The sequence below is a fragment of the Rhamphochromis longiceps genome, linkage group LG19, assembly GCF_057381845.1.
Source record: "Rhamphochromis longiceps isolate RC_006_pf linkage group LG19, R_longiceps_female_GT1.1, whole genome shotgun sequence".
In the NCBI taxonomy this organism is placed as follows: Eukaryota; Metazoa; Chordata; class Actinopteri; order Cichliformes; family Cichlidae; genus Rhamphochromis; species Rhamphochromis longiceps.
Genome location: NC_140575.1, coordinates 20,485,469 through 20,499,813, shown reverse-complemented (window position 1 = coordinate 20,499,813; position 14,345 = coordinate 20,485,469). Strand labels below are relative to the sequence as shown.

General features: G+C 40.9%; 1 protein-coding gene across 2 annotated transcripts; it reads right to left on the bottom strand.

The window, feature by feature from the left end:
• Window positions 1–430: 430 nt before the first annotated feature.
• Window positions 431–14,342, bottom strand: capn3a (calpain 3a, (p94)). Of its 2 annotated transcripts, none has more exons than XM_085390751.1 (20): window positions 13,883–14,342; window positions 13,224–13,293; window positions 12,384–12,502; window positions 9,696–9,829; window positions 9,166–9,334; window positions 8,780–8,863; window positions 8,508–8,602; window positions 8,316–8,393; window positions 8,072–8,232; window positions 7,498–7,679; window positions 6,946–7,154; window positions 5,304–5,340; window positions 4,961–5,038; window positions 4,738–4,795; window positions 4,302–4,375; window positions 3,926–3,994; window positions 3,738–3,813; window positions 3,085–3,201; window positions 1,622–1,680; window positions 431–1,516 (listed from the first exon to the last, which is right to left on the bottom strand). In XM_085390751.1, exons 1-20 carry the CDS (start codon window positions 14,132–14,134, stop codon window positions 1,490–1,492), a joined length of 2,148 nt encoding a protein of 715 aa, XP_085246877.1. In that variant the 5' UTR covers window positions 14,135–14,342; the 3' UTR covers window positions 431–1,489. The 2 variants fall into 2 exon arrangements, with proteins under 2 accessions (XP_085246877.1, XP_085246878.1); XM_085390752.1 differs by having other exon boundaries at window positions 432–1,516; window positions 4,311–4,375.
• Window positions 14,343–14,345: the final 3 nt, after the last annotated feature.

The window sequence follows — 14,345 nt, the reverse complement described above, 5'->3', positions numbered from 1 at the left end:
ACGGATGTTTAGAGGAGGTGTTCGATGGAAGATTTCGAAGAGAAGATTTTGGATTCATCTCCCATGCCATACCTCAACCTCTTGAAAACAGGTGACTAAATCTTCTGTTAAAAGCCCAGCTGTTGCTCTCTTTGGCAGACTTGGTTTGAAGGTTGCAGCTCTCCGGGTTGCGTTATCTTTCTTTCTTTTTCTTCTTTATTTTGAGGATTTGCCCTTAGCCGAGTTAACCTGACGTTCTCACTCGTTATTTATGATCGAGAAAAGCGTGCGCGTCACCTCTTACCTGGCATTCCTGAGTTTCTTCAAGTTTTTCTGTTGTTATCAAAGTTATGAGATGTTTTTTAAGAAAGAGAAAGTTAATAAAAATGTTTGCAACATCAGAAAAAATGCTGTATTTTTATGGTGTTTTCTTATTTCACTCAGTGTTTACTGAAATTTGCATATTTGTCACAGTTTCACAACTTAATTACTGGTAACGCAGTCAAATCAGTAACTACACATTTATTCTTTTGGTTAAAGTGGTTAAAAATGCAGTACACTCATTAGACCAAAGCCTTAAGAGGAAAATCACAAAAAAAAACAAAGCTGCAGTTCAACCCATTAGCCTTAGTCTTTAAAATCCAATTTGGAAGAAAGAAAAAACCCATTGCTTCTCAGTTTTCTTCTTGTTTTTCATCCATCCACAAATAGCACTGGAGAACTGGACAGTTTTTCAGCTGAGATAAACACAAGAAGCCTGAGTTTTTCACCAGAAAACAATATATACAATATGTTTTTTACTGATGGGTGGGATTATATGTGATTGAGTCCAGGCCGATCGATCAGGTGGATTCATTGCTTACAAAAAAAATCAGCAAATAAAACAAAAACTTAATGAGGAAACAGTGATATTTTCAATCCTTGTTAGGCCCTACTTGTACAGATTCTTAGTTAATAACAGGTTCGAGAGTAAATCACAGTTTTTATTCACTGTCCACCAGAGAGCCCAGTTCACTGGAATGAATACAGGAAGAAAGGCCTTGCTGCTCAGTTTGATAAAAGGAGAAGAAAACACAGGGAGGCTGAAGGAGGAGATGTTAGCTGGGGATATGAATGGTACAGAGGTGGGTTTGCTGGGTGAGGCTCTGTGAGGTATTATGACAGAATAAAAGAGGTCGTATGTGTTTGCTGCCTGAGATGGTACAAATGTTAATGGTAAGTATGTATTTAAAAAAAAAAAAAAATCAGAACAGAGCTCATGACTGAGACTGATATTTTGATGAGAGAAAGAGGTGGGAGGACAAAGGCAGAGAAGGAAATGCAAAAGGCCTGAGACCTGCTGAGAAAAATGGAAAGATCAAATGAAAGGACATTTTGGAGTAGAAGGAGCAGAGCTGGAGGTGAGGTGCATGAAGGCTAACGGTAGTCAGGCACACTGAGTTTTGAGGTAAAGGCTGGCAGGTCTGGTCCTCGCATGGAGTGGAGCTCACCTGGGAGATGGTTGGGCTTTCTAGGCGTACATGGTCAGCTGGAGCCACTAAAGATGGACACAAGGAAGAGGTTCATTGGATTACAGAGCTACCAGTGCTGACCTTTTAAATAAATATATCTACATCTGTGTTTTATAATCAAAGATTCGTACCTCCAGGACACTGAGTCTGATGGTACCATCTCCATCCTTATCAAAGGCCTGGAACGCCCCTGAGAAGAGAAACATCACAATGCAGCTGCAGTTCAACACGAGTGTGGTTCATCTCATATAAGGGCCAAAAGAAATGAAACTACACTTGGTTTTAAACACAAAGAAATGACAAAAACAATGTTTGGAGGAACAAATGCCATTTTTACTAATCCAGTGGGCCTGTCAGTCATGTCAGAAGAAAAGTTTGGATACAAATGATAAAGTACATAGAAACACCAAAGTCTAATCTGATTAAACTGACTATACTGCAGGGACTCTTCCTATAGCCTCCTATGCATTCTAGAGAGCATAGAGTACACTCATGTCAGTACCTCGCTTCAGTTTTTAGATGATTTTTTTTACATTCTTACGTATTTAGTAAGAGTTTTAATGGCAAATGAAGCAAATTTATGCAAAAAGCTTTTATTTAGGGCAAAAAGGTTCTGGTTTCAAATCCAGTCTGAGGCCTTTCTGTGTGGAGCTTCCTCCTACAGCCCCAGAACATGCATGGAGTTGGGTTAAATGGTGATTCTAAATTGCTCGTAGGTGTGAATGTGAGCATGAATGGCTGTCTGTCTCTATGTGTATTACCCTGCAACAGACTGGCAACCTATTCAGTTTACTCCACCACTTGCCCGATGACAGCTAGGATAGCCTCCAGCCCCAAACCCTGATTTGAGTAAGTGGAAGAAAATGGATGGATGGAGTCAGTATTTACAGTGTTGAGGTACTTCTTCATTACTTCTGCAGTTTTCTGTGGGTTACTGGATATCATCTTCTGGGACATAATGATTGATGGTGATCCATTCCTGCCTTTCTGCACTCCAACGTGATCACAATTTGTGGGCTTTTTAAGAACTATCCCAAAAAAGCCCTAAAAATCCACCCTTAAAAAGCAGGTTAAAGACCACAATCCCACTAGTTGTGATCAGCTTGGGAGCACCAATAAAGCAGGAATGGATCGCCATCAATGAGGTTTTGGTCCATAAGCTGATATCCAGAGAACTGCAGATGTAAAGAGGAACTCTTTGCATAAATTTGATTTATTTGCCATTATAAAATGCTTATGATTGTTCTTCACTCTAACTTAGAAACATGTAAAAAAACAATAGTTTGAATAAAAACTGAAGTAGCAAACTTTTGGCCATGACTGTTAACTTTCCTTTAAGGTGAGGTACCGTAAGCAGACCCACTATCTTTCAATTACATCTCATTATTTAACTTTTAAGTTTTTGTATGGTTCAGCCTATGAATCAACATTTTCCCAAAATTCAACTTGAATTATTTGGCATCCTTGGAAACTTTCAAATGCATACACTTAGGCACAAGAAGGGAAATGTGCTTTTTTTGTTGTTGTTTGGTGTAGAGGTTGTTCAGCCTCTCAAATGTCAGAAAAAAATATGAACTCCATCTCACTGACTTACTGAACATGGCTTCGAGCCGGACCAGACAGCTGATGAAGCTGTCGAAGTCGATGTTCATGCTCTCGTTTGCGTAGCGCATGGTGATGATGTCGTAGAGCTGGTTGTTGAGACGGAAGCCTGAGCGGGACATGAGACACATGACTGTACAGCGACAACAACATTTAGAGGATGAGTTGAAGCTGTAATTTCACATATGTCATATAATATACCTCATTTCTTTATATTTGGAGTGGAAAATGGGAAATAGGTGCAGCTACACAGAAATAGATGATATAAGGAAAAAGCCGTTTGTACAATTCTAAGGAGCTTGAAAGTCAGTATCTGGTATGACTTTTTCTCCCTGTGTCCTTTCCTTAAAATAGCTTCTTGACAGCTCCCCTTCTACTGAGATCATCCCTTGACTTGGGTGCATTTTTATGCTTGAATGATTCATAGGTCAATGTTAAGTGGCTAAACAAACAAATCATTTCTCTGAAAATGGTACGGTATAAGGACTGGACTAAAAATAAATAAAAAAGCTGCAGATGTCCAAAGAAAATCTCAGAAAGTCGGAAGAACTATTTTGCTCAAGACCGCTTTAAAAATTACAAGTCAGAAACGAGATGTGGTTCAAGACTTTTGCACAGTACTGTATTTGTGTTTTATGCTATTACCTGCATCATTGACAGCATTCCTCATCTCGTAACTGTTGATACCGGACTGGTCGGTGTTATAGTGTTTAAAAATTCCCTGAAAGAAATCGGGTATGATCGGTATGTATGACAATAAGCTCAGCAGAAGCTTAATGCAGAACGATTCTAGAATTTCTGATATAATAATAAACTGAAAACTCTTTTCTCACCTGCCACTGTTTGATCTTATTCCACAGGTGTCTGAACTCCTGAAGGTTGAGTCTACCGGTCCCATCCATCTGAGGAGACATAGTTAAGACTAAAATGGTGTACCGTGTCAGTCGTACTGTCGCATTTGAGTGGTGCAACAAGGTTTTTCTCAGTTAGGTAAATTGAGCCAAATGAAATGGGGAAAAAATCATAAACTTGCCAAAGTAAACACACAGACTGCTTAAAACCACACAAAGTTAGAGGTTAAAAGCAACTGTCACTGTTTTGTGACTGAAATGAGGCCTAAGCCCCATGAGCATCCATCACAGACCCTGCCTGGGTCTCGGCAGGTTGTGCCTCCTACAGACAACACAGCCAGCCCGATGCACTCGATACAAAGGATACGTCCATCAGAGCAATCATGCTCCTGCAGCTCTCCAGGCTGAAACCCTCCGTCTTCAGGTCCTTGTCTGGGAACGTAAAGAGTGAAAACACTTAGAGTATGACAGTTAAAGACAGCAAGCTGCTATTGGCCTTTCCTGAAGTTTTTGCTGAAGTTTCCCAGCAATAAAGCTGCAGCTTTCAGTTAAATTCCTGTGTGTGAGTCCTGCATTTGGGTCCTACATCCTGCCTGCCACACAGCAAACCATGACAGCTGTGTTCAATTCCCTTAGTTACCTGCATGTGTATAAACAGCCCTGAATTAGATAAAAGGTTGAGAAAATTGGTGGCTGATGGATCAAGCAGGGAATTGCCTGCTGTGGACTGATGTGTGCATGTGTCCTGTAAGTTTTATAATGACGGAAAGTTCAGCCTATCAGACTGGACTTACGCTTGGTGATCACTCTGTTGAGAACGTTTCTCAGTTCGTTGGCTGTTATTTCCATATCCTGTGAAAACAAGAAGAGCAGAGGGGGACACCAATAAAGAAGAGACAGGAGATTAATTTCCAAAGTACAGCAATCGCCTAATGTTTTCTGCTAATGAAAAACACAAAATGTTCTGTTTTGGGGTTTTTAAATTTAAAGCCATTCTCCTCGTCTTTCTGCACTGACCTCGCCGCCTATCTCCTGAAAAATAGTCCGGAACTGCTGGTCCTCCTCGCTCTCTTCCCCCGCTGAAGCTGGTGCTGGCTGAGGCGTCATTGAGCCACAAAGCATAAGAATGAAAAACTCTGAAGATGATCCTTTCCAAGTTATTTGTTCTTTACATTACAAACTGGTTATATCCACAATTGCAGAACAAAATAAGATAAACTAAAGCAGCTGAAGCTTTTTGCTGCTTATTTCTGTAACTTGCCAAAGTAAACAGACACTTAGATATACTTGGAAGAAATATTGAGGCAATCCCTGTGCTGCAGTAGCTCTACACACTCTGGAAAACTAAGAGGACACTTACCACTGGATGGTCAGCCTCGATCCTGTTCTCTATCTCCCTGAGTGAAGACGAATAAACAGCAGTCACCACGGTGACACCATCATCTCATCTGGACTATAAGCCTCTGCTTTTTTTTCCCTTTTCTTACTGCATTCATCAAATTTATTCTCATCAAATTTTGCATGAATTATGTTGATGTGCTGAATCTGTAAGTCATCTGACAGATTTATTATAAAGGAGTTTATAGGCTTATAGTCCCCAAAGTCACATTGCACTAAAATATGAAAATGATTGCATAAAACGCTTAATGGAGCAAATGGAGCTGTTAGTTTTGTATCACCTGCTGCTTCCTCCAGTCAAGTTTTGTTCTTCCCGATTGTTCTTATTTTGGGCAAACTTGATTGTCACCAGAGCTTTCCATTTTTAATTAGTTTAGGTAATTTGTGACATGCATAGTTAATGGTGTCATAGTATACTGTGATCTAAAGCCATGTTAGGTAATTCAAAGCCCATCCGTCGCACACCCTGAGTCACACCCAAGTCCGGGTCCATCAGAGTTCAGGCCGGCTCTGCGTGCTGTCTGGTCCTCTGGGCAGCAGTGGGATGGTTGGGAGGTGCAGATGTTTGTTGAGGCTTGAGTATGCAGTACTAAATATTTAGAAAGTTTACCAGATCATCCCCAAATCTGAAGATGCTTGTCCTAAAAAAGATTCCATAACAGCTTCGAACTCGGGCCGATTTCTTCTGATTCTACAAATCAAATCGCCGTTAAAATAGTTTGTTCTTGGTGGTTTGTGTCCCACCCACCAAGCAGAAAATCCCACCCTCATTAACAGACACAGAGACCCGCACACACAGGGTAGAGAAATCCCTCATAAACTCCAAGTCTAATTAAACTGCACATACAGTTGGGCTGGGTATTGTTGTCATTTTATCTATTAGTTTGTTTTAGGGTTTGCAAGACTTTGCAAATGTGTAAATGTCAAACGATTGCAGGAAAATGTAATGACTGCTGGGCTCGGTGGAAGGAAGATTTGACACTATATATAAAACTGAACTGAACTGAGACTATCTTTATAGTACAGGACTCAGAACTAAAATGCATTGATCTAAATACAGGCACTGCAATATAATATATTTAATAATTTCTGTATACCTCTTTGTTTACCCTAACCTTTATTATATAACAGATTCTAATCTTAGAATCTGAATTACTGCTGTTCTGTCAGACACAAGGTGTTTTTGGCATTATTTAACGCAGAATGATAAACGTCCTCCTTTTTTTTTCACATTTACTCGCAGGTTAGATTTAGGTACTGAAAACATTTGGATATTTTGAGGAAAAGATACGTCTGGAAAAAAAATATACCTCATTACGTTAACCATGCAAAATGAAAACTGAAGCTTTTCATTTTCAAACCCTACCCTCATTATTTAAGAGTGCTTTGACTTTATCTTTAACACCGGTAATAGGAATAAGTTGATAAATAACTATCTTAGCAAACAGCCAATGCGCTGTATTCCAATACCCAGCCCTACTAAGAAATATAAGATCAGAACATATCCAACTACAATTCTGCACCATACTAGAAGGAAAACTACTTATATAACCATTCCCACCTCATGGCATCCTAGGCCACCCTGATCACCCTCTCCCACTCACTCTGAGGTGTTCTTCTTTTCAGAGAAGACTCGCAGGATGAACTCTCCCTCCTGATGTGGCTCATATGTGGAGGGTACTATGACGTACTCGCCAGGGCTCAGGCGGAAACGTTGGGTCACCTCACGCAAGTTGATGTAGGATTTACAGCGCGCCTTGGAGGAGTTGAAGAGGAAAAAATCCTTCTGCATGTGCTGCTTGTTTCCATGCATCTGGTTTGGGGTAGTCACAATGTAAAGAGCAGAAAATGCAAAATAGTACTGAAGAATTTCCTCAGAGTTAAAGTTGGTGATGAAAAAAGAAACTGGAAGAATGGCTATGAAAATATAAAGCGTGGGGTGGAATTAACTCGCAAACTGCTGAGAATCCCTTTCACGCCTTCCTTACCTCCTTTGGCACCTGTCGAGAGAAAATAGCAACATCAGTAACAACATTAATTTTAACTGCGGCAGAATCAAATCGACGTATTTTTGTCTGTAAAAAAAGGACAGCTGTGAAAGTAAATTAGCAACAGAGGCTGGAAAATGGAAAAGTCTTGGGACAATGATTAAAAACTGAAGTGGACACCTCGTAAATGGCGAATCCAATGGTGAAGAGGTTGGCTCCCATCTTGCGCTCTTTCCGTCTGTTCTTCTGCATCAGCGCCACCACAAAGGTGCAGGCCACCTCGTTGTCCTCAGGGTCATCATCCTCCTCCAGCAGGCGAAGGCGGTACTGAGGATTGGTCCAGAAAGTGTCTGCAAGAGAGTTGGTTACTGTTCTCTTACTCTCCTATCTATCATATCATATTCACCATTTAAAAAGAGGACAGTCAGGTTCTTTATGCATTATATTTTTGGAATGAAAAATGCCTAAACTGGAAATTGCGGATCCAAATTATGCACTGGGGAAGCCCCAGGATTCCCTTGAGAGATTATATGTCTCGGGAATGATCTGGGAATGATGGGTGGGTGATGAATTCTGGGGTTCTCTGCTTAGACTGCTGATAAGTAGTAGAAAATTAATGGGTGGAAGGTGCATTATTCTTCAGCCAATGTAAAGCTTTTTCACATGTTTGGTGTATGAGTGAAAGACCACTCTGTTCTTCTCTGGTGAGAAAGGATTAATAAACATCTCTACAGTAGATTACCAGGATAGTTCCTGCATCCTCCAGCAGAGCAGCCTCTCACCCAACGCCCCTCATTCACAGAAACCGTCCACTTGTGGATCTTATCATCCTCCAACGCATCAGGGGTGAGATTACAGATCTCAATCTTGGTGTAGTTCTTCTTAAAGTCCTCAAATGACATCCTGTACAGGAATTCAAGAGACCAGGAAAGATTATGGATTCAGACAAATGTAGCAAAATAGTAAAAACTGTAGATCTCACTTACCAGAATTCTCCATCTTCTGCACTTTGATGTTGAAGCTTCTCCTTTTCAGCCTTAGAAAGTGTGGCCCACTCCTTGGAGCTGTTGAGGAAATATATTAGATATAGCGAAACAGTCTAAAGAGGGATTTAACTAAAATACTGAGTTTTTTTGCTAAAGTAGGGTTAAAAATTGTAAAAGTTAAAAATTCCTTACTTGTCACTCCAGGGACCATTCCATTCAACCTGACCCCACGGGTTCCTGAGACGCACCAGACGAACTTTAGACTCCTTGTGCTGAGACGGTCGGCACTGTGGTATTTCAGAGAGACTCTCGGGTTTAATATGAACTCACATTAATCCATCACCTTCCTGTTCTGTTCGTATTAATGCAGCATTCAAGGCTTCAAAGTGTACAGCCGTACACTCCATTTCAATTTTTTGCTGAGCGGCTGGTGTAATCTCACTGGACAAAACACACTACTTTACCTCTTCCACTGCTGTCACAGAGTAGGCATGTCCCTTCACAAGTCCCGTCACCGTACGTGTCTCAAAGCGGGCAGGAACCAGGGACTGCAGATTAAAAAACAGGTAATGGAAGTTTGATGGGGATAAAATGAAATAAATATGCAAACACCAGCACGACTGTGCATAATGACAATTCTGAATGAGGAGCCTAATAGCAGCTGAAAAGCTTGCTTTGATTTTCAAGACACCTGGTGGCTGAAGTTAACATACTGTAGGCTTTAATCAACTTCATCTTCATCAAATCTGAGCACAGCGAGGTGGTTCGACTGCTTTAGTGTAAATTTATCAAGAATAAAACATCAACACTAATACTAGAGAAGAGGTGTGGAGAGACAACAGTGTCTCACATCGATGGAGCAGCCCATGAGCGACCCTCTCTCCAGAGCTTTCTTCATGATCTTGTAGAGTTCTTTGGGAGCCTCCTTCATCTCGTAGAACTCAGTGACTCCACCAGTGAAGTCCTCCATGGCCTCGGTGGTGTTTCCACCCTTCAGAGCCTCATAAGAACCATGAAGCCTGGATCATAGAGAGAGTTTTTGTCCATTTAGGCATTAACTTATCAGCGCAACAATAAAGCCTTTAAATTGACTTTAGGAAGTTAATTTTGTATAAGGATGTCTAATAACGTGAGCAATTCCCACAACCATGCATGAATCATAATGTTTAGAGCTATTTGTTATATTTTGTAACTTTGTAATACTTAATATTAGTAAAAATTCAATTTAGTTCAGTTAGTTACTGTTCTTACGGTCTTGGAGCAACTGTGACCATTTAATTTTCTCTGGGATTGTGATAATTCTGATTAAACAGTTGAATAAAACTACCAAAATGCACCATTTTGCTCTGCTTTCCCCCACTCGAGCATAAAGACACTCACTTGGCATAAGCCTTCTCCAGCAGGGCGCTCCAGAACTCATTCCTCTCAGCGGACTTAGTGAAGACCAGCTGGTTGTTGAAAGTTGGGATGCGGTCATCGATGATGACATCCACCCAGTCACCATAACGCCAGAACTGATGAGCAGAAGGACATGACGAAGGAGAAACAATCCACAGAATCACGTGTTAAAATAAACGGCAGGACAATGATATATTTAAAGTGTTGCCAGGAACTTTTTAAGTTGTGTGATTATTTTCTTTTTTAATCAACTCATCTTTAAATCTAAAATATGTCACAAATTAATGGAAAACATGTAACATTGTATAACATTGATAACATCGTATAGTCAGCAGCAGTGAAGTCTTAAAATTTCAAAATCTCCAATCATGTATGACTAAGATCAAACTCTCATACAGTGGCTTGCAAAAGTATTCAGCCCACTTGAACTTTCCCACATTTTGTCACATTACAGCCACAAACATGAATCAATCACGTGAAAGACCAATACAAAGTGGTGTGCACGTGAGAAGTGGAACGAAAATCATACATGATTCCAAACATTTTTTACAAATAAATAACTGCAAAGTGGGGTGTGCATAATTATTCAGCGCCCTTTGGGCTGAGTGCAGTCAGTTGCCCATAGACATTGCCTGATGAGTGCTAATGACTAAACAGAGTGCACCTGTGTGTATTCTAATGTCAGTACAAATACAGCTGCTCTGTGACGGCCTCAGAGGTTGTCTAAGAGAATATTGAGAGCAACAACACCATGAAGTCCAAAGAACACAGCAGACAGGTCAGGGATAAAGTTATTGAGACATTTAAAACAGGCTTTGGCTACAAAAAGATTTCCCAAGCCTTGAACATCCCACGGAGCACTGTTCAAGCGATCATTCAGAAATGGAAGGAGTACGGCACAACTGTAAACCTACCAAGACAAGGCCGTCCACCTAAACTCACAGGCCGAACAAGGAGAGCGCTGATCAGAAATGCAGCCAAGAGGCCCATGGTGACTCTGGATGAGCTGCAGAGATCTACAGCTCAGGTGGGGGAATCTGTCCATAGGACAACTATTAGTCGTGCACTGCACAAAGTTGGCCTTTATGGAAGAGTGGCAAGAAGAAAGCCATTGTTAGCAGAAAACCATAAGAAGTCCCGTTTGCAGTTTGCCACAAGCCATGTGGGGGACACAGCAAACATGTGGAAGAAGGTGCTCTGGTCAGATGAGACCAAAATGGAACTTTTAGGCCAAAATGCAAAACGCTATGTGTGGCAGAAAACTAACACTGCACATCACTCTGAACACATCATCCCCACTGTCAAATATGGTGGTGGCAGCATCATGCTCTGGGGGTGCTTCTCTTCAGCAGGGACAGGGAAGCTGGTCAGAGTTGATGGGAAGATGGATTGAGCCAAATACAGGGCAATCTTGGAAGAAAACCTCTTGGAGTCTGCAAAAGACTTGAGACTGGGGCGGAGGTTCACCTTCCAGCAGGACAACGACCCCAAACATAAAGCCAGGGCAACAATGGACTGGTTTAAAACAAACACATCCATGTGTTAGAATGGCCCAGTCAAAGTCCAGATCTAAATCCAATCGAGAATCTGTGGCAAGATCTGAAAACTGCTGTTCACAAACGCTGTCCATCTAATCTGACCGAGCTGGAGCTGCTTTGCAAAGAAGAATGGGCAAAGAGTTCAGTCTGTAGATGTGCAAAGCTGGTAGAGACAGACCCTAAAAGACTGGCAGCTGGAATTGCAGCAAAAAGTGGTTCTACAAAGTATTGACTCAGGGGACTGAATAATTACGCACACCCCACTTTGCAGTTATTTATTTGTAAAAAATGTTTGGAATCATGTATGACTTTCGTTCCACTTCTCACGTGTACACCACTTTGTGTTGGTCTTTCATGTGGAATTCCAATAAAATTGATTCATGTTTGTGGCTGTAATGTGACAAAACGTTGGAAGGTTCAAGGGGGCCGAATACTTTTGCAAGCCACTGTATGTGAGACACTAGAATGAAAGCTTGAAAATGCCTAAACGAATAACAATGCCTCATTATTTGCTTCATTAATCTTGATTTTACAAAGATGTATTGACAAAAGCCAAAATAAACTGGGGCACTGTGGAGAACATGAATAAAAAAGAATGGGAAATCTGAAGTTTTTAAAAATATATGCAAATTTTTTTTAAGTTGATGTCAACACATTAGAGTCTTGCATCACCTTGGTGGACTTTGTTTGACTTCATAACTGCATCCACAGAAGATAAACTGTGATCACTGGTGCTGATTTTGCAGTGATTTTCACGTGGATGCAAGGATTTCTCTTAATAACATTATGTACTGTAGAGAATAGAATCAAGTATTTCAGTTTAGTTTGGATAAATATTGTTCTTAATTAATATATTATTAATTCTCTTGATCGGCTCTCAGATATTTTGCTCATTATTTTTGGCTGTGGTTCACATCTAATGCATGAATGGATGCAGGAATGAATGAATGTTGTGCATCAGTCATGCTAGGGCCTGCACACTTTTCATTAATGTGAGGTTTTATACAAAATGTAAAGCACTTTGGGTGTTTTAAAAAGAGCTACACAAATATAGTTATTGTTATTATTAATAAAAATTTCAACCAAGTATATTGTGTGAATAATTTCAGGGTTGCAGGCGGGTGGCTCTGACCTGGAAGTGGAAGATTCCACCATAACCTTCTGAAAAGCTTTGGTCCGGGGGCACCACACGGTACAGAAGCTTCTCATTCAGGGTGAGACAAGCAATAGCAGCCAGCAACCAGCAGTCACCTGGACACAAAAAATTACTTGTAATTATGTCTTTGGAAGCAGTTATTCCACTCCTAAATTTGATTTTAAAATCTTCTCCAGTGCAGTGAAAATTGTGAGAAAAAAACCCTCAGCCTACATAAAGAATATGAAGTGAAATTTTGGAAATCAGATGAAACACAGACAGGAAATTCTCTCCTGAACATTTCTTGTATTCCAGGAGTGAAAGATCGCTGCCGAGTGCTGATCTCGTGTTTTTGTTTTTTTTTTACCAGGTGTGTAGCAGGGTGTTAGCTGCAAAGGGCTGTGAACAATGTAAGTTTTTCAATGGTTAACAGTGTCTACCAGGACTTTTGTCCCATTTGGACCCCTTTATTTGCTGTCTGAACAAAACAACAATGAGAAATGCTGCTTCCTGGATTCCCTTCCAAAAGCGTAAGCACAATATGGGGAGGCCACTGCAGGCTGACAGGCTGTGCTGAGGGGATCGCTGGGATATTTTGCCACCCTGTTAATAAAGACTGTCACTGCAGACTGTGTTGGATCTGCTCTTGCCCCAATCCTGTCAAAAGTCAGACGCTGTCGAGTGAAGTTTGCTAAAAAGAAATTGAAATCAAGTCCCTCCCCTTTTCCCCTTTTGAATGTTATTAAAATGCTATTTTCACATAATAGAAATCACCTGGTATTGCCTGATGTTGTGATCTAATTGTGGGCCTAAAATTCCAGAGGAAGCATAATTTACCTAGATCTCCCTGGCAGATATCTGTCCTACTGGCTCCTCCAACGATGAACTGAGGATTTTCACAGATTTCCTGCAGAAAATAAACACAAATAATTTACTTCAGTTAAACATGGAACAAGAACTAGCCTTATAGCAGTTATGTATGTCTCTGAGTCATAAGGGTGTAGTATTCTTCACATGTACCAATCTTATTAGAGAAATTAGAGTAAAAAACATGAAACAGACTTAATCCCTCCTAGTTTGTTTGGGAATGCAGTCAATTCATTCTATTTTTCCTGCAAAAAGGGAGTTTTTCCTTCCCACTGTCGCCAAGTGCTTGTGATTGTTGGGGTCTCTCTATTATTGTTGAGTCTTTAACTTACATTATAAAGAGCCTTGAGGCGACTGTTGTTGTGATTTGATGCTATATCAAGAAAACTGAGCTCAGCTTTGAAGAAACTGAACTGGTGTGGAGTATTTCATCCCATCTGCATCTCTAGGTAAATTTCCACAGCAGCAAACACTTCTCACCATAAAATAATTCCTTTTTCAGGCCGGAAAAATACAGTTTCTCTTTGATGCTTTCATTTGCTGTGTACCAAAAATAACATCCCACCTCCCATGTGTCCATCCCCACTTCAAAGTGCCTCTCCATGTGCCAACAGAGTCCCCCCTCCTACCTTGGGTCTCTTCCAGACGATGTTCTTGACCTTGTTGGACTTGTGTCCAAGCTCCTTGAAGCCCAAAGACTCCACAGTGGCCGGAAAAGTCTCATCCTCAAACAGGGTCTTCCTCTGAAGGAACTCCTGTCTGAGGGTGTTATAGTCCTGGCCGTTGAAGCGCAAGGGCTTGTTCAGAGATCCTTCCCCGTCTCTCCTCTCTCGTTCCCGGATCAACCGGTCGCAAAAAAAGCCAGATGGCGTATAAGGCATCTTGTCTCAGGCGTTTTTTTGGAAAAAAAAAAACTGGCTTTTGCCACTTGTACTAAAGTCTTACAAGCCAAAAGGCCTGGCATAAATCCAAACAGCTAATATGTGATTGGCTCTCTCTTGGTGTGACGTCCCCCCCTTTCTTCGTCACAGAGTAGATGCAAACGCTTGGTGTGAAAGAGATGTTCACTTCACATGCATTCACCTTTGCATT

Excerpts from the sequence above, each read along its gene's own strand:
- capn3a (XM_085390751.1), bottom strand. The coding sequence starts at position 14,134 with ATGCCTTATACGCCATCTGGCTTTTTTTGCGACCGGTTGATCCGGGAA. Across the intron at positions 12,503-13,223 it reads TATCTGCCAGGGAGATCTAG|GTGACTGCTGGTTGCTGGCT; the intron begins GTAAATTATGCT and ends TTTTGTGTCCAG. Across the intron at positions 5,341-6,945 it reads GAAAAGAAGAACACCTCAGA|GGAGATAGAGAACAGGATCG; the intron begins GTGAGTGGGAGA and ends GTCTTCACTCAG.